General features: G+C 44.3%; 1 protein-coding gene across 7 annotated transcripts in view; it reads left to right on the forward strand.

The window, feature by feature from the left end:
- YTHDF1 (YTH N6-methyladenosine RNA binding protein F1) overlaps nt 1-17,147 on the forward strand; it is a 161,883-nt gene extending 144,736 nt beyond the window's left edge. For 4 of the 7 annotated variants that reach the window (XM_085619717.1, XM_085619716.1, XM_085619719.1 and 1 more), the window contains one exon: nt 11,426-16,953. In XM_085619717.1, the coding sequence (XP_085475843.1) occupies nt 11,426-11,452 (27 nt within the window). In that variant the 3' untranslated portion in view covers nt 11,453-16,953. Of the gene's footprint in view, nt 1-11,425 lie in introns of all 7 variants that reach the window. The other 3 variants (XM_085619720.1, XM_085619721.1, XM_085619715.1) reach the window with 2 other exon arrangements.
- The last annotated feature ends 6,445 nt before the right edge of the window (nt 17,148-23,592 follow it).

Raw genomic sequence — 23,592 nt, forward strand, 5'->3', positions numbered from 1 at the left:
CCCGCTAATTTCGTTAGTGGTAAGGAATCTACAACAGCACTCCCTCACACTCATTCTGGTAGCCCCAACATGGGCCAGGCAGCCGTGGTACACCAAATCAATCAATCAATCAAAGGCATTTATAAAGCGCACTACTCACCCGGAGGGTCTCAAGGCGCTGGGGGGGGGGGGGGGTCCGCTACTGCTCGAACAGCCAGGTCTTGAGCTTCTTCCTGAAGGAGAGGTGGTCTTGGGTCAGGCGTAGTTCGGTGGGGAGGGCGTTCCAAGTCTTGGCGGCCAGGTGGGAGAAGGATCTACCTCCTGTAGTCGCTCTGTGGATGCGGGGGACGGCTGCGAGGGCGAGACTGGTCGAGCGGAGGTGGCGTTTGGGAGCGTAGAAGTTGAGGCGGCTGTTGAGGTAGGTCGGGCCTTGGTTGTGTAGGGCTTTGTGTGCGTGGGTGAGGAGCCGGAAGGTGATTCTTTTGTTGATCGGGAGCCAGTGCAGGTCTCTCAGGTGTCTGGAGATGTGAGTTCGTCTGGGGACGTCGAGGATGAGTCTCGCCGAGGCGTTCTGGATCCGCTGGAGTCTCTTCTGGAGCTTGGCGGTGGTACCGGCGTAGAGGGCGTTGCCGTAGTCCAGTCGACTGGTGACGAGGGCCTGGGTGACTGTTTTCCTGGTCTCGGTGGGGATCCACCGGAAGATCTTACGTAGCATGCGCAGGATGTTGAAACAGGACGAGGAGACGGCGTTGACTTGTCTGGTCATGGAGAGGGAGGAGTCCAGGATGAAGCCCAGGTTGCGTGCGTGGTCTGTCGGTTTGGGTGCGTTGCCCAGGGCAGGGGGCCACCAGGAGTCGTCCCAGGCGGAGGGTGAGGAGCCCAGGATGAGGACTTCCGTCTTGTCTGTGTTCAGTTTCAGGCGGCTGGTCGTCATCCACTCGGCCACGTTTTTCATCCCTTCGTGTAGGTTGGCTCTGGCGGTGGCGGGCTCGTTGGTCAGGGAGAGGATCAGCTGGGTGTCATCGGCGTAGGAGATGATGTTCAGGTTGTGTTGGCGTGCGATGGCCGCAAGGGGGCTCATGTAGACATTGAAGAGGGTGGGGCTGAGCGAGGAGCCCTGAGGGACGCCGCAGGTGACTTCCGTGGCTTCTGATCTGAACGGGGGCAGGCGGACTCTCTGTGTCCTTCCGGTGAGGAAGGAGATGATCCATTCCAGTGCCTTCTCCTTGATCCCGACGTTGCTGAGGCGCTGCACTAGGGTGCAGTGGCAGACAGTGTCGAATGCCGCGGAGAGGTCCAGGAGGATGAGGGCCGCTGTTTCTCCGTTGTCCAACAGGGTTCGGATGTCGTCTGTGGCAGCGATGAGGGCGGTCTCGGTGCTGTGGTTGGCCCGGAAGCCTGACTGGGAAGGATCGAGGGAACCAGTCGTCTCGAGGAAGGCTGCCAGTTGCTTGTTGATGGTCTTCTCGATGACTTTGGCTGGAAACGGGAGGAGCGAGATGGGGCGGTAGTTCTTGAGTTCGGTGGGGTCCGCCGTTGGTTTCTTTAGTAGAGCGCTGAGTTCGGCGTGCTTCCAGCTCTCAGGGAAGGTGGCGGTGTTGAGGGAGGTGTTGATGATGTCCCGCAGGTGGGGTGCGATGACAGCGTCGGCCTTGTTGAAGATGTGGTGAGGGCAGGGGTCGGTTGGGGAACCGGAGTGGATGGAGTTCATCGTGCTGATGGTGTCTTCGAGGTTGATCGGTGTCCAGGCGTTGAGGGTGGTGGTGGGGGGCGTTGGTTTGGTCGTGGGGAGCGTTGGTTGTGTTCTGAAGCTGTTGTGTATGTCAGCGATCTTGTTGTGGAAGTAGGAGGCGAGGGAGTTGCAGAGGTCTTGCGATGGGGTGATGTCGTTGGTTCCGGCGTTGGGGTTGGAGAGCTCTCTGATGATGTTGAAGAGTTCCTTGCTGTTGTGTGCGTTGTTGTCCAACCGGTCCTTGAATGCTGTTTTCTTGGTGGCGTGGATCAGTTGATGGTGCCTTCGGGTGGCGAGCTTGAGGGTAGTCATGTTGTCCGGCGTTGGGTCTCTTCTCCATGCTTTCTCGAGGGCTCGGCAGTTCTTCTTGGAGCTCTTGAGTTCGTCGGTGAACCAAGGGGCCTTCTTGCTTCCGGGTCTGCTGGGTGGGGTCCTCAGAGGGGCGAGCTCGTCCGCGCAGGTGGAGATCCATTTCGTGAGGTTGTCGGCGGCTTGGCTGGGGTTCGGTGAGCTGGCGGGAGGGTGCTGGCTCAGGGATGTGGTGAGTTGTTCGGCTGTGATCTTGTTCCAGCTTCTTCGTGCGGCCTGTTGCTGGTGGACCGTGGTTCTTTTGAAGGTGAAGTGGATGCAGCTGTGGTCCGTCCAGTGGCGTGGCTGAAGGAGATGTCTTTGCTGGACGAGAAGATGGCGTCGAGTGTGTGTCCGGCGAGGTGGGTGGGGGTGGTCACCAGCTGCTTGAGTCCGAGGGTGGCGAGGTTGTCAAGCAGGGTGGTGGTGTTGCGGTCGTTGTTGTTCTCCAGGTGGAAGTTGATGTCCCCGAGGAGGATGTAGTCGGCCGAGGGGAGGGCGTGCGGGCTGATGAAGTCGGCGATGTCTTCGCTGAATTGAGTGCGTGGTCCCGGGGGTCGGTAGATCAGGGTGCCTCTGAGGGTGGTCTTGGGGTCGGTGTGGATCTGGAAGTACAGGTGTTCGGCGGATGTCAGGGTGTTGTCGGCGTTGTTCGAGATACGGATGGTGTCTCTGTGGATGATGGCGATGCCTCCTCCAGTCTGGTTGTCGCGGTCTCTCCGGATGATCTTGTAGCCCTCTGGGACGGCGATGGCGATGTCGGGCGCTGAGGAGTCGTTCATCCAAACTACTACAGCTCTCGGTGGTACCACATCAAAAACTGCACCTGTCCCCATGCCTCCTAACCCAGAACCATGGAGAAATCAGGCACCCGGACCCAGCTCAACCTTGTGATCTGGCTCCTGAAATCTTAGAATTTGGATACCTTAACCTACCCCCTGATTGCATGAACATTATCAAGGAAGCCAGACGTCCTACCACTCGAGCATGCTATGCCGCAAAGTGGAAGAGATTTGTTGTTTACTGCCATAACAATACAATCAACCCTTTAAATGTATCCATACAGCACATCATATGCTATCTGCTCCATCTTCAAAGGTGTAACCTGGCGTACTCATCCATCTGTCTACACCTAGCAGCAATTGCTGCTTACCTACAAAACAGACATTTATCACTGTTCAGAGTGCCTGCTATTAAAGCCTTTATGGAAGGCCTTAAAAGAGTAATTCCGCCCAGGGCACCACCCTCACCTGTATGGAATCTAAACGTTGTTCTTACAAGGCTAATGGGTCCGCCTTTCGAACCAATGCATAAATGTGAGCTACAGTTCCTGACTTGGAAAACAGCTTTCCTCGTAGCTATCACTTCCCTTAGAAGGGTTAGCGAGATACAAGCGTTCACTATACAAGAACCCTTTTTACAGGTACATCACAGCAAGGTGATACTTCGCACAAATCCAAAATTACTGCCCAAGGTCATTTCCCCCTTCCATCTTAATCAATCGGTGGAATTACCGGTTTTTTTCTCGCAACCTCAATCTGTTGCGGAAAGGGCTCTACATACACTTGATGTTAAAAGGGCCTTACTGTACTACATACATAGAACGCAACATTTCAGAAAGACTAAACAGTTGTTCGTCTCCTTCTCTCCACCGCATAAAGGCAACCCCATCTCAAAATCAGGGATAGCTAGGTGGATTGTAAAGTGTATACAAATTTGCTATCCCAAAGCAAAAAGAACATTATCTGTTCCACCTAAAGCCCACTCTACAAGAAAGATAGGGGCTTCTATGGCTTTTCTAGGGAACATACCCTTAGATGACATCTGCAAAGCAGCCACATGGTCAACACCGCACACCTTCACAAAACATTACTGTGTAGACGTGCACTCCAAACAACAAGCTAGTGTGGGCCAGGCTGTACTAAAGACACTGTTTCAAACCACTGCAACGGATACCGGTGGTCGCCGCTAGGGTTGGGTACTACTATATAATCTATGCACAGTGTATAATCTGCAGCTCATATGCCTCGAACGGAATATACTACTTACCAGTATGCATCTGTTCTTGGCATGTAGAGCTGCAGATCTATACACGCCCACCCGCCTCCCCGGCTACCTGTATCCGTTCCAGTCTATCTTATTTAGATACAACACACATGGGTTTCTTCACTATTATCACTAAGCTCCATCTTTTCCCTGCTGGCGAAAAACAATCTCAGGATGGAGCCGAAGCCCATGCGCAGTACGGACCGAAGGAGGGGTCACCGAACTCTTGACTTCCAAACACTGTCCAAGAAGAAAAACAAACTGCAAACATCCGGGCCCAACACCAGATGGCGATCTATGCACAGTGTATAGATCTGCAGCTCTACATGCCAAGAACAGATGCATACTGGTAAGTAGCATATTCCTTTCCTTCTGTCATAGGTATCTTCCTTGAACTCCTAAACAGTTCTCTCTCATCCCTGAATTGAGGAAAAGACGTGGACTATGGAACTGAACAAGGGTGTAACTGTGTTGGGACTGTCTAGGTTCTTTTTTTGCAGCACAGTTTTTCTTATGTATGAAGTTTGCACACATTTGGCAGCTATTTCTTTTCATTCTGTTTTAAATAGAAATGAATGGTTTAGGCAAAACCGCAGTGCTGCCGCATATTTTAAACAATTTATTACTTTTGTTATGATCGATTTTGTACATTTACAGTAACAGTATAGTTAGAGAACATTTCGTGGTTTCCAAGACTTTTTTTTTTATTGCTCTATTTGGAAAGATTTCTCACTCAGATCCTGCAGGCAGCGACGTTCAGCGCTGTGAATTTAATGAAGGTGAAGATGGATGGATGGATGGATAACTGGTATTACATGTTTCTCTGTAAACCTCTGACACAAACGAGCACATTTCTGTTCCCACTCTCCCGACAGTTCACTTTGATAGTGAAAAGTGTATCTGAGAAGCTCATCCATCATGTTTGCAGCTAGAAAGATTTCTACATGAATGCAGTAAAATATATTTGCATTACACTATTGGGCTTAAGGAAGGAGTTTCCCTTAAGCTCTGAACCTATTGTTCCTTGTTCAGGGATCAAAGTGTACTCCTGTAAGTTTTGATAAGTAGCAGGTAAAACCTACAATGAAAAAATCTCACCGTTATTGAAAAATTAAGCGAAATGCAGTTATGATATTCTCCTCTATCCTGATCCTCCTATGAAAGTTTCTATGTGTGAACGTCGTTCAGTTTTTGCCTCCCTAATGCACAAAATATTTGAGCCTGTCTTTTGTAACATGGACATCCATGCTTAGTTATTGAGATTAATTATTCAGTTGCTTGTGTTTTTTTTCTTTGCTTCGCATTTGACAGCTGTTTGTCCCCCTCTGTTGTTTGTCCACCTCATGCAACACGTTCCCCAGAAGTGCATAGTCTTTTTACCATCCCTTTGATTGGCTGACGGGACCCTTTCACTGCTCACTTTTAAGGAACTGCATTTTATTTTGTGACGTACTCCTTGAGAGCCTGTTTTCTAGTTCTCTCCCTTGTGTGCTTCCCCTCCTCGCTCTATGGTGCTTTTTCTCTCCTACTTCTCACCCTGTTCCGTTTACTTTAATCCCTCCACCTATTTGCTTCCGCCTCGCCTTCTGCTGTTGCTTCGCTGCACCTCGCATAGCAGACGCATGTTGTAAAGGTTTTTTTTTTTTTTTTTGGATCGGCCCTGCAGCTGCCATTCACTGTTAGACTGCCATCCTCAAGAAAAGTACTTTGGTGCATTTAAAATGTAATTTATTTTTTATTTACTAAATGAAAGTGGCATTTGCAGTCTTATATTGGTAAATAAAAACAAAATTAGAAAATGTCACGTGTCAGTTTGTAGATGCATACATGCGTGGTGAAGCATGCACCTCAAAATGTAATAATGCATGCTCCTGCAGAATCACACTTCCATCAACTGTGGCTGCATCATTGCACTTTATTCTTTTCATGAAGAGGTATGCAAGGTGAGATATTTTTGGCTTTGACAATGGTCATTTATATTGCTGACAAGTTTAGCGAAGCTCTCAATTTTTGCACTGCGAGAAGTTTGCTAAGTTTCCTCTTTTACTCTCTCCTTTGCCTGAGCAAAGCCTTTTTAGGTCTTGCCTGGTGTTGCAGCGCAAAGTGCTGCTCGCTGGGCGAGAGAGATTGTAAAAGAGCAGATTTCAGAAGGGGACCTGAAGCCCCGCCCCTCATTTCCATTGGCTGGCATCACTGTTTATGCTAAACGGTGGCCTGCCAGTTAGAAATTGGGTTTTGTAGCTGCTCCCCTCTTCTTTTCGTCCGGCCGATCTGGACAGGGTCGTCTGCTTTGTGGATGTCGCAAAGCAATTTCTTATCTTTATGGGGGTCATCTGTTTTCACTCAGCTGCTTGTTTATTTTTGCATGGCGCTTTCACTTAAAGTGAAAGCGCGATGCAAATATAAACAAGCAGCTGAGTGAAAACAGATGGCGAGCGCATGTTTACTTCTGCTTTCTTAGTTGTGATCTTATTTGTTCAGTATCTGGACCCCTTCTCACTTAAAATGTTCCCAATAATTGTTCTGCAGTGCAAATGCTCAGATTGAATTTAGTCAGACTGATCGCATTCTGAGGTGACTTAAACATTCAGCCTGTCATTTTGAGTCCTTGTACAAAACCAAGGCACAATTATAAATGCGCTTGTTTTTATGTAAGGTTTTCTTCTTACACCTCCTTCAACCATGCTCCTGGTTGCTCAAGTTAAAAGAAGCGCCTGGAGGATTGTCAGTTTGGAGGGCAGATGTGTCTCAGTTCCTCAGGTGTCCGTGGCTGTGAGTTAATGACAAGAATGTTGCCGCCATCTATGTAACAAGACGGCGCAGCGCCGCTCCCGCCTGTTTCTATAAATAAGACAGATACGTATTTCCTTTGTAGATGCTGGGTGCGTGGTGAGTTGATGTGTCAGAGCGGGGCCGCCTGCCATGCTGCTGCGGGGTTGTAGTCCCCCCCCCCCCCCCCCCCCCCAGCAGAAGCGTAAATATCTTGAATGCTGTCAGGGACTCGGCCAATGGGGCCAACAGAAGCATGCAGTGCACCCCCCACTTTCCCCAAGAAAGCGAAGGACTGATGCTCGTCTCCATCTTTCCGGACACTTTTTGTTTCTCTTCCCGAAACCTAGGCATCACAAAAATATGAAAGAAGAGACCATTTAAAAAAACTACGCAATTAGCATGTTGTTGGGGGGAGGCGAAATATCCCTTCCAAAAAGTATCCAGTTACAAAAGTAACTGGAGTGGAATGTGCAGTGCCCCTTTTTGTTTAGTTCACATTTTTACTAATTTAAAAGTGATTGACTTAAATAAAACCTATATGAATAATATGAAAACAATAAGACCTCAACATGAAAAAGTTTAGCTATCGGCAATAGGCAAGGAATCATAAAAACAAAAATACAGATATATAGGGATAGATATTTTTGTGCGCTTTTTATGAATTGTTTCATGTTAGGGGTTAACACAAATTCTCACGACTGTGGATGGAAATTATGCAAATTGTAGATTTCCTTGTATTCTTCTACTGCTCTATACTTATTGCATTCTGTTGTGTATGATCTACACAACTAACAATATTTTTCCAGATTTAAAATGTCTTCCTCTACAGTCTACACTCACAGTATTTATATAGATTTTTCACACCAGATTTGAAAACCTACTTTTGCTTTAAAAAAAAAAAGAGCATAGCCAATAGGTCTCGCCTTTGGAACCTTATAAGTATTTAATTATGCAGTAAAATATCCTTGGTGCAACAACATCAACTGTTGCATGTCTAAACACTTAAAAGGTCCCAAAGGCGCGACCTATTGGCTATGCCAATGCTTGTTTCTATATTGCAAAGTAATCATGCCTAGTGATAGATTTTCCAGTTAAAACTAGTTAAGCAAGAAAGTGTGCGGAATTTTTCTGTGCAAATTTAACTTTTGCAGGGGTTTGTGCAGTGGCATTACGAAGTAGATGAACACTGCGAAGTATATGAATGCAGAACCATTAGTTGGTGTTAAATAACAATGTGTAACATACAATATTGCAAAACCCATTGTTTTCACTAACAAAAATGGAAACGTGTAAAAATTTGCAAATTGAGCTGTGAAATTAGATTCACCACCAGTTGGGAAGACTGAGCGAAAGTCAAGTAAGGAAAGATTACCGTACTCTATCTTTGCTGTTCAATTTCACATACAGCAAGCAATCTACTAAACTCTGTGTAGGAATTGGATGTAGTGGATAGTGACAGTAAGCAGTAGTGTTCCTAAGCTCATAATGTCACTGATGCGTGGAGGGCTATAAATATCTTTTTCGTATTACTATTTTTATATGCTTTTTCTGTTGCTGCATGCCAGCGCAGACAATTCCCAGCCAGTGGTTAAAACAAGTGGGTAATGGAGACGCCAGTACTCTCAATAATTAAAGTGATAGTTCCCATTTTCAAAACTCCTATTGCATTCTTCCCATGTACTGTGGCCCTTCAGTGGCCTTAAGATGGAGTGTCTACATTATCACTGAATGAGCTGTTAATTTCATCACTTTGAGGTCCAGAGTTTTATTTTTAGGTCGAGCCTGGGCAGCGCATGCGCTGCTTTAGGATGCATGCTGTATTGAGGTAGGGACTTGAAGCGCCGCCTACATTTTTCATTGGTTTGTCATTGTCCACAGCAAACTGTGGCTGTTCATTGGTAAAAAAGCTTAGTAGTCCCTCCTTAGTACCTCCTTGTCTCATTTTGTAACCTCCCATTGTGACACCCCCTGTAACTTGTGTGGGTACTTGGAGGCGGAATTAAAACCTGCTGCACAACATTTTCTCAAATAGCGTTGTCTGCGTGATGCAGGACACTCGCCTAACATTTAAAAAAAATATTTATAGCACACATTTGCAATGCAATAGTTCTTGCATTTGCGAGAGTTTAAGCTATTGGCATTGGAAAACAATGCCTTTCATTTATCTGTTTTAACCTCTTCAGTGCCCATGACGAGATAGTCTCGTCATGGAGCACGGTTGCGCTGTGCCCATGACGAGACTATCTCGTCATGAACCCCACCCACTAGTGCAACGCCCGGCACAGGAGGGGGAAAGGGCGTGGCACTGAAGGGGTTAACAACAACGCTTAAATAAAAGGCATAGTCATTTACAATGCCAATAGCTCAAACTTTCATAAATGCGAGACCTATTGCATTGCAAAGTCTTGCTAACAAAAGCTCTCAGTGAAAGCACTTTCTCACTTACTCAGGGATTCATGTGTAAATAAATAATAAATTATAAATAAAAAAAAAAAGAAAATCCATGACTGGTTGACTATGTGCAGTCTCAGACGGTTGTAGATCCTTTCCATAACCGGTTTCATTTTTTTTTTAGCTCAGTCAACCAAAGTCTAAACTATGAAACAGCCACAATCTCGTCTTCTACATTGCAGTCCTTAACACTAGACCCGTACGTAATTCAAATTACGCCGGAGTAATTTCAGTAATTCCCCGTTACTCTTTGATTCAGAATTGCTGATAATTATGTGATTACTCCTGCTTGTGTGCACAGTTTGCAAGCAGCAGCTCGCTAATGGTGTTCTATTGCATTTTGCACTATTTCTTAGCGAAAAATGCCTCCTCTCATCCATTTTGAACAAGAAGTCCTTTTTGCGCTAAAAATGGTGCTAAACGCAGAATTAATCGTCTCATCTAATTAAGCATTATCTTGCTGAATTCTCAAGTAATTCTGCTTAATTAGGCTACACTGAATTACACGATGTAAGCCCACCCTTAATTGATAACTTCTGATAAAGTATTGGCTCATGCCTTGCAGGCTGTCGTGCAGTTTAAAGCCCACTAGACTAATTCTGCTTCTATGTTCTGGGAAAATAAGGCACTTCAAATGGAGCTTCCCTCTTAGTTGGATCAGACGGAGGACCTTTGACTATTGAGGTGCAATTCGATGTGAATTCACAAAAACGAACTGCCATGCCTTGGAGTTTACAAAAATGTACAACTCTGTAATCTAGAACTGAACGACAGCCACAGTTGCAAACCATCTTGCTGATTTAAAGACCGTGGAGGTAGCAAGACTTGGCAGAATCTGCCTTGTCCACATAAGCGAGCAAAGCAGAGTCCCATTGCTCCTTCGTACCTGTAGGCTGCTCTTGTCAAACTCTTCACACTAAAGTCAACTACGATTATTCTTTTTGTAACTCTAACAGGTCAGGATCGGGTCCCCAGCGGGGCACAAACTGCTTCCCTGGATGTAACCTTTTCCCATATGTATTTTTTCCTTTAGAACTACAGACAAACTCTCGCACAGAGTAAATCTTTCTGAGATTCCCTTGGCCACAGTCGAAGTCCATTTATTTGCCTGCTTTGGAATGGTATCACCAAAGTGCATCAGGGTTTTGTCTGCTGTACAAAGAAAAAAGGGTGATTATCCACCTGTAGCTTACATGACCTTGAACAAATAGCTCAGTTCTTGCTTTTTGTCATCTGAATGGAGTTGTTTTTTCTCCCATTCGGTATAACCAAGTTGCTTAGGCTTTTCTTTTTTCATTTGTTCGTCATTTGGCTTGCATATGTTCGCTTTGCCTGAGGCTTACAGATCTAGAAGTCTTTTTATGTACCCTTTGACTTTGTCAGACTTTTGCAGGTAACTTTACAAAAAACACTATCCAACGAGGAATGTTATGGCCACCTTGGAAAAGCACCAGTTGTACCCATAATATCCAGCAAGGTCTACTATGAAAATTACTCTTGCAATGATAACCTTCTCTCTAATAGCAGCATGCTGAGCATTTTTTCTGCTTCAGAAATGTGATTGTGCAGGCATGATCCAGTTTTTATATCTTCCATCCTTTAACATGCCTATCTGAACTTTGCCATTCCATACACTTCTTTCTCGGCCAGAGTAATCCGATTGAAAAAGCTCCACCTGTTAATTGCAAGAGGAGTTTCAGTACATCACAATCAAAGCCTGCTCTTCTGGATCTGTATGTGCATTGGAACCTTTCAGCACTAATGCCTTTAAGGTGTGAGGCAAACTTGCACTGCTACTGTCCAGGCTGCCTGTTTTCTCGAGGCTAGCAGGGCTGCTGCCCATGTACTATGTATGTGCAAGCGAAGCCTGCATTGCTGCTTGCATTGTACTATTTGTGTTTTATCACTAAAGGATACACTTCAATTCCCTGCATTGCGCCTGCTCCTTTTGTAGGGAAGCTTGCAATGCTGTTTGTCGTTTGATGTGCCGTTTTGATATTCTGTAACTACCGTATCTTCACCTTACTTCACATTCTGGTGTGGATAGTTATTCTTTAAAAGCTGTTACTTAACGAAATATATTGTTTTTCTTTGCAGGAACGCCAGACACGAAGCAAACCCTAAGAATAGCCCTTAAAAACTGTTTTTTAATCGGAACTGATCCCAATTTCAACTGTGGGGAAGAAAACAAATGAACTAAAAAAAAAAACATACAAAAAAGGAATAACTAAAATGAAGCTGATGCTGCTTTCTGGCCTCAGGAGACTTGTAAGCTCTCGCGCCAACGTAACGTCCCAGCAGGGGGAAAGGAAGTCGCAACGTACACTGCAAATGTTTGTCTTTTGATTTTGATCCCAGCTGCATGTGTTTGTCTGCCTGTGTGCACTCGCTCCACAGTTGTGCATCTGCCCAACCCCGCCTGGAAGGAACTTTAGTCTATGGTTTGGTGGCTAACTCTGTTGTTGGGCGTCGTCTGCTGGGGTTGTCTTCTACTCCATAGAGGGCACAGACCTCTTCGGTGCCAGATAATGGAGGACTAGTTTCAGCTCTTCTACCGAGTCTGGTACTCAAAAATCATTCTCTTCAGGATGGTGAGCAGAACCATTACTTATGGCTGGTTCAGTGTGACCTTCTGAAATGTGCTTATGTAGAGTATGAGATCATGGACTGGGTGATGAGAATACCTGGTGAGAAAAAGATGAATGTGATGCAAAACCTCTTGACCCAACCTCTATAAAACAGCACTTGCTTGCCCACCCCGCTCACATCGTTAGTTATTAGGGCCAGTGAGTGATGTTCTAGTGACTGAGTTGCCTTCAACGTTTTTTCTTGGCTGTTCTGCATGTGTCGCCCCTTTCTCACTCTGGCATGTGCCTTTGCCCTGACGTTTCCCCTCAAATTGACTCTTCCTATTCATTTACATTACTCTCTGTTGTGCTGTCATTTGTTTGTCAACACGTTCCCCTCAGTTTCTCCTTCCTCTTTCCCAGAGGGTGAAGTTTTCCCTTTTTCTTTCCAGTCGTGCTCACCCCGCCAAGTTCCAGTCCTCCCTGCCTTCCCTTGAACAGTTCCTTCCCTGGTTTTCTTTTTCCTTTTTGCAGTTTCAACCTTTCCCTCTCTGCTTTTCCTTTTGCATTAATGTTTTTTAGTATGCGTTTGTTCCCTTCTACTCCTCCCTCCCCTCACCCCACAATTCTCAGTATGCTCTGCCGTTCTCTTCTTGCTGTTGAATTTTGTTGCTTCCTTCTTTTCCTGCAGCTTAAGTCTCATGCCTGCCTGTTATTCTTTTCCTGTGTGCCTACCCATCTTCTGCAGTTAATTTCATGTTCCTGTGCATTTGACTTTTTCTCTCGTTCATCACGTCCCAGCATGCTCTTCTCTTGTTTCCCTCCGGGCTTTGTCTTTCACTGTGACTTCCTTCAGTTCAAGTCACAAAATGCTAACTCGTCTTTCCTGCAATGTCTCTTCTTTTCCCTACATACATTGGATGTTATTCCTGCCAATTTTCCTTCTTTTCCCATTGTACTCAAGTCTTCTGCAGCTTTTCTCTTCCCCCATCCCCCTTCTCTATTTCTTATTCAATTTTGTCCACTACAATTCTGCTGCTACATCTCCGTCCATGTCTTCCTTCATCTCATGGACAGGGCGTTGCGCGTGATCTTAGTTTAGACCTGCATCCTTTTGGTTTAGTTGAAAGTTTCCCAGTGTCCTGAAAGATGGATAATAGGTAGGGGTCGACAGTAAATTTGCAGCCAAGATGCCTCCATTAGAACACCATGGGTACAAGCACTACCGTTCTATGGCAAAATCAATAAGAGGCTGTGTCATACCGATGTAAACTTTGACAAGAAGTATTAACATCACTTTTTTCCCAAAGATAATTGTTTATATTTGAAAGAAATGTTTTTATCCTGTCGACGTACATCTTCCCTTTCTCCCACAAAACTGCACAGCAGATATATTGCGCACTTTCTTGTATGTTTTCCTTTCACAATCCAGTTATTTTAGTGTACTGTACTTCAAAAATCAAGTTTGAATTATTTTGTACGATTTGCACCACTTGTCATCCTCTGATTTTATTATCTGCATGAACTTGTACCTGTTCAGACTTTTTGGCTGTTTTGTGTGCTCATGTATTGCTCTGAAGTGTCCCTGTTCCAGTGTTCCTCACAGTGTTCTTGCACGTGTTCTGGAAGTACATGAAAAGGGGTGGATGACATCCTCACACAGAAATTAATGGAGTGTTCCTTTTTTTTTTTTTATTAATTTTGCCTGTGTTTAGAAGGCATTATTGTGCCTGAACATGAGACTGCCACAAAGCATAAGACCAAGAGCATCGCCCACTAGGAACATGGAAAGAGCTTTATCCCAGGGTCTGCTTTAGTTCAGGATCAAATGCTGAGTTGCACACTAGGTCCCAGGCATCACTTCCAGTATTGGATACAGAGCTTTACACCACTGCTTTCCTCATCCCAGGAATTGAAACCGAGCTGGGAGCCAGTCTGAAGGCATCACTTTCCCAGAATAATGTGCAGTGATTTACATAAGTGCCCTCTATAGCCCAGAATGTGATATTAAGCTGAACGTGAAGCCAAGGACATCACTAGCCCAGAGTCTGGTACAACGCTTTACACCAGGGCATCATTAGCCCAGTATCCAGTACAAACCTTAACACCAGTGTCGCCCTTAGCTCAGAATCCAATTCTTAGCTTGGTCCTACTAAGCTGGACACAAGGCCCAGGACATCGATTGCTAGGTACTGGGCACAGTTTTTACATCAGGCCTCTCCAGAGCCAAGGATGTGGCACACAGCTGGACTCCAGTCTGATGGTGGCACCAGCCCATGGGCTGATATTTACATTAGTGCCTTTATTCACCCCGAATCTGTTACTGAGCTGAACACCTGCCCCAGGACATCCCCGACCCAAGCCTTGGTAAAGAGGTTTATACCAGGGCTCTCCTCAGATTATGATTTGGTACGGAGTGGGTAGAGTACAGAGCTCTACACTAGGACCCTCCTGATCTTGTGCTCTCATATTGAGATGGGGATGAGATCCATGGTGTCACTAGTCGAGGACTGGCTATTGAGCTGTTTTTACAGGGCCACTCTCAGTCCTGGGCCCAGCAGGAATTTAAGCATCAGGCCCAGGATATCGGATGCTCATATTTTCCCAAAGGATAGAATTAGGGTTCCATATGTGCCAGGGTTTGGCAAAACATTTTACACACTCAGCCACATGAACCAGCATTTGCTATAGAGCTGGATAATAGGGCCCTTTTCAACCCTGGAGTTGGTGAATAGGTCTACACCAACCCATTGTGGGGTCTCACATTTAGCAAGAACAGGCAAAGGCTGAGTATTTTATCCACATTTCATTTACAGTTCTCAGACCCCATTCTTAGATATTCCACTTTATGGCATTTTGAAAAATTCTAACCCTTCCTCTGATTTTTAAATAAGTTAGCGAGCACATCAAGATGTGAATTTGAAAAGACTTCCCACAAGGTGAAGTGCACCTTTTCCAAGATGTAATCCTTTATAGACAAATTGCTTGAATTTGGGTACTTTTTTTTTTTGCAGAGCTTCGATTTGCTACCTGTGTTGAAGGGATGGCACTCCTAAGGTGAAAATCTATCTGTATTACTTATGCTTTCAGTTTCTGCTATCCAACGTCTCTTGCTACAGGTATAGAAGGGTGGTAGAGTGCACCCATGGAAATACCCCTCTGTGTAGAATAACAGAGGGCATAGGGAATCCTGAAAATAGAAGTCTGTGGTTCTACTGCATAGTCCTTGGCGAAGGTTACATAGGACATATTTCACGAGGCCATTGAACATAAAGGGTTTTTCAATCTGAATAAGCACCTGGCTCACATGAATGGTCTTCGAGAGCTTGGTTCCTTGACAGGCAGAGATTAAAGCTAAAAAGAGATCTTTGCAATCTCAGATTTGTCTTCTGGTTAATTCTTCCTTTGACTGTAGGACTTGCACTAAAGTCTCTCAGATACTCCCAAACCTTTTTTCTTTTCATGAAACGACCTTAAGCAGCTCTGCTTGTAGATAACAATCTAGCTCCGACCACGCGGTAGAAAGGTTCGGCTACCTCCATTGGTTGTTAACCTACTTGATGACCTCACGTTTAATACACTCAAACCTCAAGAGGTCCTGTTGATTCTGTAGATTTTCGCTGGGCTGTGGCATTGAGCAATCTTCTCCTGACCTATTTTTTTTATTATTTTTTTTTAACCATTCTTCTGGTTGACCTAATCTTCGCACCACTCAAACCACAAAAAGCAATGTCTGATTCCATGGAGCATGACTTTGTGGTGTGGTGCTTAGCCAACTTCCAAAGGACGGCCTTTGTGTTCCGTTGGATGCCTCCCTTCACATAAAGACAACACAATCTCATTTCACACACTCACCATTTCAGACATTTTCTAAACCTGTATATTGTATACATCCTGGACTCGTTCCCCTTCACATAAATCAAGTGTTGAAATAAATAAATCTCCGTTTTCAAGTGCTGTCCTCCAATGTGTATTAAGCTTTTCCACCTCAGATGGTCTGTATTGATGCAAATACAGTTTCGTACTGAAAATGGCACTGACCGAGTCGTGCTGTAATTAGGTGCCCATGTATATAAGGCTAGAGTAAAGGAGCTGAAAATGCCTATTTCATCTTGGGAGTGCCTTAAAATGCTGATGGCAGGTGGATATGTTGCTGCTACTTAAACACGTGGCTATGGCCGAATAGCTAACCAGAACAGTGGGACATATCCCTCTTTTAAAAAATTGAAGTTTTCGTCTTGCCTACTCTACACTAATTATACCCACCTCCCATCTCGTCTAGCTCCCATTCCTTGTGCAAGAGTCATTAAGGATGTTCCCTGCGACCAATGTTACTTCTTTCTGAAGCCGGCACATTTCATTGTGAAGTGGTGTGGTGCGTTACTATTGCAGGTATTTTCGTCTTTTAGGAAGGAAAGTTAATTGTCTGCTTTTAATCTTTCAGGTGCTTTTTTAGAACCATAAATGTATGTGTTCTTTACGCTCTGTCCTGTCAACCATGCTGTTCTGAATCACCCATGCAATATTTGTGTTTCTTAAAATCCTTTCTCCTCCCTGTTTGAATATAATGTTGAGCTTTAATGTAGGAAACTAGACACGTATGATGGATTATACCACTGAATGTACTTTCTTAAAATATCATTGGTGTGTGTTTTAATTCCCCTCTCCTTTGGATGAGTAAAAAGCCAAAATTGCTGCTCTGATAAAAGGAACTGAACATACCGCCCTCCTGAGATCGTACGCAGGATGGGCACAACTTGGACGCATGGAAATCTGGTGCTCCTGCCTGTGGCTGTAACCCACGGAAGTCTGCACGTGTTTTATCGTAGAGAACCTTTTACTATATTAGAAAAAAATCTTCTGAAACTATTTACTCAACAAGAAAAGGACCTTGGATTTAAATCAACAAAGTTTAAGCTTCTCTTTTAGACTTGTATCTTTAGAGCGTATTCTGTCTGTGGACAGTTGTTGCCTGTGACCAGGCCTGGACGATGTTCGATGAACTGTTCTTTCCTCTAGGAGAATACAAGCCTTAATAAACATTACCTATTTAGCAAACTTTGCTAACCTGCATTTTGGTTTCATCTTTTCAACATGCCCCCATGGAGGCTTTGAATGTCCGCAGATCTTGAGTGACTCTCGTCATAATGACCCGTTAGGTGCAGACTGGTTTGGTTATGACTGTCTCCCTTGTGTATAGCAGCAGTACTACCTAAATCGTTCCACAATAAAACTTACGTTTGGCCCTTTCATCCACCTTTTGGTCCTAAATCACTAACCCTTTTCATCAGATATATGATGTATTTACTAAATGTTTATTTTTTGTTGAATAAACTGTGCACTTTTTGAATTCTTCAAAGTAATGGAAGGCTACCTTTCTCTGACCGAGCGGCACCTTCTGGAACAAAGAACAATGGCTTGGGTTTTTCATCAGTTATGTAGTTCAAATTTTTTTGTAATCTTTTTTGATATTTATATTTAGTTACTAGTACGTTCTGTAATCTCCTTTGCTGTTTTTTCAGACCACCAAAATGTCTTGAGATACTTTCAAGGTGCAACAGAGCACGCATTTCAGAAAAAGCTTAAGTGTTTTAAAATACCCTATGTTTCTGCATTGTATAATCCTCACTGATGGTCATATCTGTAGAATGTTCCTGCCGGCATGTGAGGGAACTGTGGAACACCTCCTTATTTAACTTTCTTTGGGGTTGACACTTTAAAAATGCCACCTGTACATGTCCCCTCCATGTTATATTGCAAGTCACCATTTACTGAATTCGTTTCTCTGGAATATCCAATTCAAACAGAAGAAAAAACCTACACAGCAGCACCTTGCTGGAAACAGAAATCCCTTGGCATGGGGAGCTTAGAATCTGTGTGTTACAGTAGAGAAAAATAAAGGAAAGGGTTCCTGACAGTCACCGGCCCATTAGGTCAAAAAGGATACACTACTTTAATTAGCCAGCAGCTTCCCTCTCAAAGCACTCCCTGCACTGGCAGTTTTGCCTCGCATCTTCATTTCTTTTTTTCCAGCTCATGCTGACTGCATCTGAGAATATTTCAAAGGGATAGCTTGTTACTTTTTACCCTGCAACAACAGTCAAGTGAGTGATCTGTGGGTTTATTGTATGATTAATTAAAATCTTCACAATGTCCTCTTATTACTAACAGAAAACGTTCAGTGAAAAAAGGAAATATGATCAGTGGTCACTGCTTTTGGTGCATGGGTTAAATTTCCTTATCATAGCAAAAACCTGTAATTCAAACCAGTGTAAATGCATTTAGTAAAAAAGTGCAACGTGCGGTGCGAGTAACCCAGTAGCCGGTGTTTCAAGACAGTTATTGAGTTTATCCATTTTTATCTTCTAATTATTGCAACAAATGTCTAGTGCAGTGCTGTTGTGATAGATATTTTGTTATTGCGAAATGTTCCTAAGTATAAAATTCAAACCAGTGGGGTTGCCAAGCTTGCAGTGCAGGTCATATTTATAAATAGGGGTGGCAAATCATGAAAACAGCAGTGAAGACTGTCACAGGTAAGAGCCAACATTAGAACTTCAGTGAAGGCTGCAGAGGGATAAGGCCAGTCTGCTGATCACCCATTTAGAAATTTTTCATAGTTGAGATCCGTGCCAGTTCTCCATTGCTGCAACGTGCTATTCTGTACGCCTGTGCAGACTGGTCCCTCAGTGGCCTTCCTGCTAGAACTTGGCAATTTGTACTAAATCCAGCACTCAAGCGGGTACTGTTCAATGTTGAGACAAGCCCCAGCACTGACATGTTCACAGTTTAGCGCCAGTTTAGTGACCGGTATGAAATTGGCATCAAAGAGACAGGTCTTCATGCTTGGAGTAATAGCCATTGAGACATTCAACGTTTAAGCATTCAAATTTCCATTAAGGCAATACAAGTCCACTTCAGTATACATGCCATTGAGAAGATCTATGCTCTTCTGTGAGCACTCTAGTCAGTTTCTCCATATAGTGCTAGTACTTCTCCACCTGGTATCCCCACTGCTACCTAAAATACCCAGAATTCCCATTCCTTCCACGAGGTCATCTAGAAGGTCAGTTGTTCTCAAACAAGATGACCGGGGTGGCTATCTATCCCAGAGATTGGACTGCCACCCAGTACTGTCATGGTGTCTTCCTTCAACTTGCATTCTTGCGGAGATTAACATACTTGAGTCCAGACTGACCACTAGATATTTTAAACTTGTTGAATACTGATTGGCCCACCATACAGATGACAAGATGGAGTGGATGAAGAAGAAAGAGGAGACCTTTAAGGCGACTGGATGAAGAAGGAAGAAAATGTATGAAGCTCAATTTCTGCTCTGATTACAGATATGAAGACAGATTGAGTGTTCACTTCTGTCACTGGTCCTGTTGGCAGAGCGAACCGAGGCAACACTACCTGCATGGGGGCTGCTACAAGATACCTGACAGAGGGAAAACTAATAACCACAAACAAGTTGAAACCTCAATTTCATGCATTTAGAAATGATTCATTCCTCCAGCACAAAGAGGTAAACTTTTCTGCTAAAGATATTTCTGGTCCACATGGAGAGAGATCATCCAATACTGGATCTGTGGGAGACTTAACACGTACATCAGCAGACAAAAGTTCAGAATGCTGGCTTAGCACCAAATTATTATGAAGGTACATTAAATGTCCTCAGAGGATTTATAAGACTCCTTTTTTCACATCCCGGAGGTGTAAAAGCAGTTATGGAGGGTCATGTAGGAAAAGCTGACGACTACCTATACAAAGAGCTCCACTTCTATCTAAAGTGTACAGTGGGGGTGCTTTCCAAATGCATGCCTACCTTCGCAGGCAGAAAATCTGCATCCATACCATGGCAACTAGTTTAAAAAAACATTCATCAGAATTAGTTTGTCAGAATTTGAAACCACGATTCAGTTGCTGCATTGTCTGGGTCTTAATGTCAAATTCAGCAAATCTGCTTTGATGCCTGTGCAGGCTTTAACTATCTTGGAGCAACTTTAAACCCAATTAATGGCGGTGTATCTCTAGGAGGACAGAGTGTCTACAGTCACGAAGATATATCATCCCCTAAACAAGTTTTCCTCTTATTATGCCTAATTTCATCCATTGCGGGAAAGATGGAATTGTCTATTTACTTAGAGCCCAATGAACACCTTTTCATAAAATATCTCCCAACATTGCATGTTCGATTAATGTGTCGAATACAAAGGTCAGTTGGAAAGACAATCTACAGCACAGACTAAAGAATTTGTCTGATCGTAGTCACAGACTAAAACTCAAAGGAACTTCCTTTGAACCACAGCCTGCTGCTTCGGACCATAATAAAATGTGCATCTCCGACAGGCTGTAGAGTCAATCTGCGGAACCTGTTACTACAAAAGTTGTGGTCTGAGAAACCAAAACCACGATAGAGAGATATATATCCAAGATTGAGCTAGATGCTACATCTAGCATTGAGAATATTTCTACCTTCTGTTACAATAGACTGATTCAAACTGACAGCACAACCACAATGTAGCATTAAAGTTTGTAAATCTAATTTTAAAATTTCACTTTAACGAGTGTGGAACAACAAATTTAATTTATTGTGCTCATTGCGATAAATACAGTAACATTTTGTACTACTTCTAGTATTAAAGCAGCAAGACGGTACCATATCCAGGGTTTCTCTCTGCAGACTCTAGCAATTTGTCACTGGCTTTGTGCTTGAAATGTATCCAACAGTCCAGTTCATATTACCAGCTTTTAAATTTGTCAAGCTTTCACGCTAAGCAGATGTTACATCGACAGTAATGGTTGTTGGATAATTACATCTTATAAAACACTGATACTCCCGGGGCTGCATGTGGCCTCCTGGTGAACAGCAGCGCTTGGCTGCTGTGTACTTGAAAGAGAACTAACATTCAGCAAGATGTTAAATGGGCAAGCATTTATCTACAGGTTAACTGAAGTACATGAAAAGAAGCAAAGACGGTGTCCTGCAATTTTTAACTTTAGAAGCACCTTCATTTTTAAAGAACTCTTGCAATGAACTTGTTAAAATGATATCGTATCTTCAAAATTCAAAAACGTTGATTTAATTAACCTGCAGATACGTTTCACCTTAGTACATCAGATATCGGTGTATTGAGAAGTATATATTTTTTTAAGTTGTAGTTTTCAAATATGAACTTGCTACATTTCATGCTTTCCCCTAGCCTGACAACAAAGCCAATCTCACAGTAAGATGCAAGTCAGTTGTCATGTGAAACTTCTGGGGGTCCTGAGTTGTTTTTAAACATTTACTGCATCATAGTTTATTGAATCCAACCGAAACGATTTTGTACAGAGCACATCCTGATCGCTATTTTTCATGGTGCTCTTATATGTGATATATAAAAAGGATGTAAAGTGAAATAAAACCATTGCCTAGGATCAAAAACTTTGGTCAAGTGGGAAGCTGGGATTGATTTATAGGTTTTCTGTTTAAAAAAATATATATATTTGGGGTTTTGTGCAATTCTATTTCATTCCAATTCAATAATCAAGTAACCTCCTTTTTACATTTGACTCAGCCAGGTTAGCGAAAGCAAGTAGAGAATAGTGGCTCAGATACAGCATAACATAATCAAAATAATAGGTTTCTTCTAGAAGTTAGTGAATTAATTTAAAGAGCAGTATGGAATAAAACACACATGTGGCAAACTGGGTTCTTGTAGCAGTAGCCCCCCACTTTTAGCCTGGTTTTTGATTCATCTTTGAGGTGTATTGGTTCCCTGCTAACCAGGTTCCCAGTATCCGTGTTCTTTCCCTAAAACTATACCAAAATTGACAAAACTTCAGCAACCCCTTTGAGTCCTTAGTATATGGTACCCAGGGCACTGAAGAGGGTCCACTAGGACTGCAGCACAAATTGTACCTCCCTAGCGACCCTTCACCAAGACAACTGCCATTGCAAGCTGTGTGTCTTGATGGAGAGAAAACGGAAGAGTCGACATGGCACACATCGCTGTGTGCTATGTCCCCAGACACTGCATAAGGTATAGGTAAGTCACCCCTACTGCTAGCCTTATTGCCCTTAGGCAGGCATATCTGCCTGAGCAGACGTGACCCAACAAGATCCAAGTCCATTATAAGTGAGCAGGGAAGCCATATAGAGCACATGGCTGAACACCAGTCAATACGTGTGTGTCTCCTCCCCCCCCCCCCCCCCCCCACCCCCCCCCCCACCACCACCATGATGACTTTACTGTACCCAGGGATGTTTGGTACCAACCATCTCCTATTAATAAATCCACACTGATACCATTGTTTTATTTATTAATAAATGTACTCAAGAGGGCACCTTAGAGAGCCCCCTGAAAACCTATTGAGCACTTGTGTGATCTCTGACTAGTCTTAGCCAGCCTGCCACCAACAGACCTGTTTAAATTCTTATGGGGCGAGAGCCTTCTTTCTCAGAGGCCAGGAACATTACATTCTCTGGGCGGAGGTGCTTCCCATCTCCTTCAGGCCAAAATGGCATTCCAAGGTGGGAAGCTTCAAATGTGATGCTGCCTTTGAAATGCAACTCTGGCATCTGCAAATAATGGACAATGCCAACCCCCTGTCCTGCTCCACATTTGGTGGGAGAACAGTCGGGAAAATTAGATTAGGATGTGGGCCCACATTCAACCAGCACCAACCCCTAAGGTGAGACAGGTGATGTGGACTCCACTTTTCAGTTTATTCCATCTTGTTTGAGAGGGAATTGACCAATTAATCAGGGTTGTGCGCACTCCCCAAATTAAGTGGTCCCGTAGAGGGTGTAGACACCGTAAAGGTAATCCATTGGTTACTATCTGTCCCTTTTTAACACCTCTAAATTTAGTGTTTAGGTGGCACCCCTGGACCCTGAACTGTTGCTTCGACGGACCTAAGAAGAAAATGGATTAAGAATAGCTGCTGACCCAAAAACAGAGTGCCTGCTGCAGAATTATGGCCCGAAAACCCTGCCTACTGCTTCCAAGGACTCGACCATCGTGGTGTGCTGACTTTGCCTGCTGTTGTGAACCTCCAAGAACCCCGGAGCACCTCCAGCTCTTCGACAATTGCCAGAGAATTCCCTTGGAGTAGAGGACCTGCTCCCCTGCACCTGCAGGACCCGAACCTGCAGAGTCAGACTTACTGACTTGCCATTGCCTGGCGACTCAGACTCCGCAACCAAACCTTATGCGGTACACTAGCTCCCAAGGGTCAGATCTATCCTCCCCACTAAGTGAGAAGACACCTGGACCTACTGGAACTGCCGTGTATCAATACCTGAGGTACCTGACCACCCGAAACGAAGACCAGTTAAATCAAGACTTCAACTGCCCTGGAAGCGAGTATTCGACCAGGGAATTGGAGACCCCAGAGATCTACTCCATGAATGGCCCAGCTGTCCCAGAGTCATCCCTACAACCTGCCTGCTCCTGACCACCTTGACACATTCAGCCCCGCTGACCAATCTGCTCTGCACTCGGCCTGGGTACCAATGAACCAGCTGTGCATCTGTGGTCCTGAGGCCCTTGCGACCCAATCCCTTCAACTGCCCTGGAAGCGAGTATTCGACCAGGGAATTGGAGACCCCAGAGATCTACTCCATGAATGGCCCAGCTGTCCCAGAGTCATCCCTACAACCTGCCTGCTCCTGACCACCTTGACACATTCAGCCCCGCTGACCAATCT

The sequence above is a fragment of the Triturus cristatus genome, chromosome 7 (assembly GCF_964204655.1).
Source record: "Triturus cristatus chromosome 7, aTriCri1.1, whole genome shotgun sequence".
NCBI lineage: Eukaryota > Metazoa > Chordata > Amphibia > Caudata > Salamandridae > Triturus > Triturus cristatus.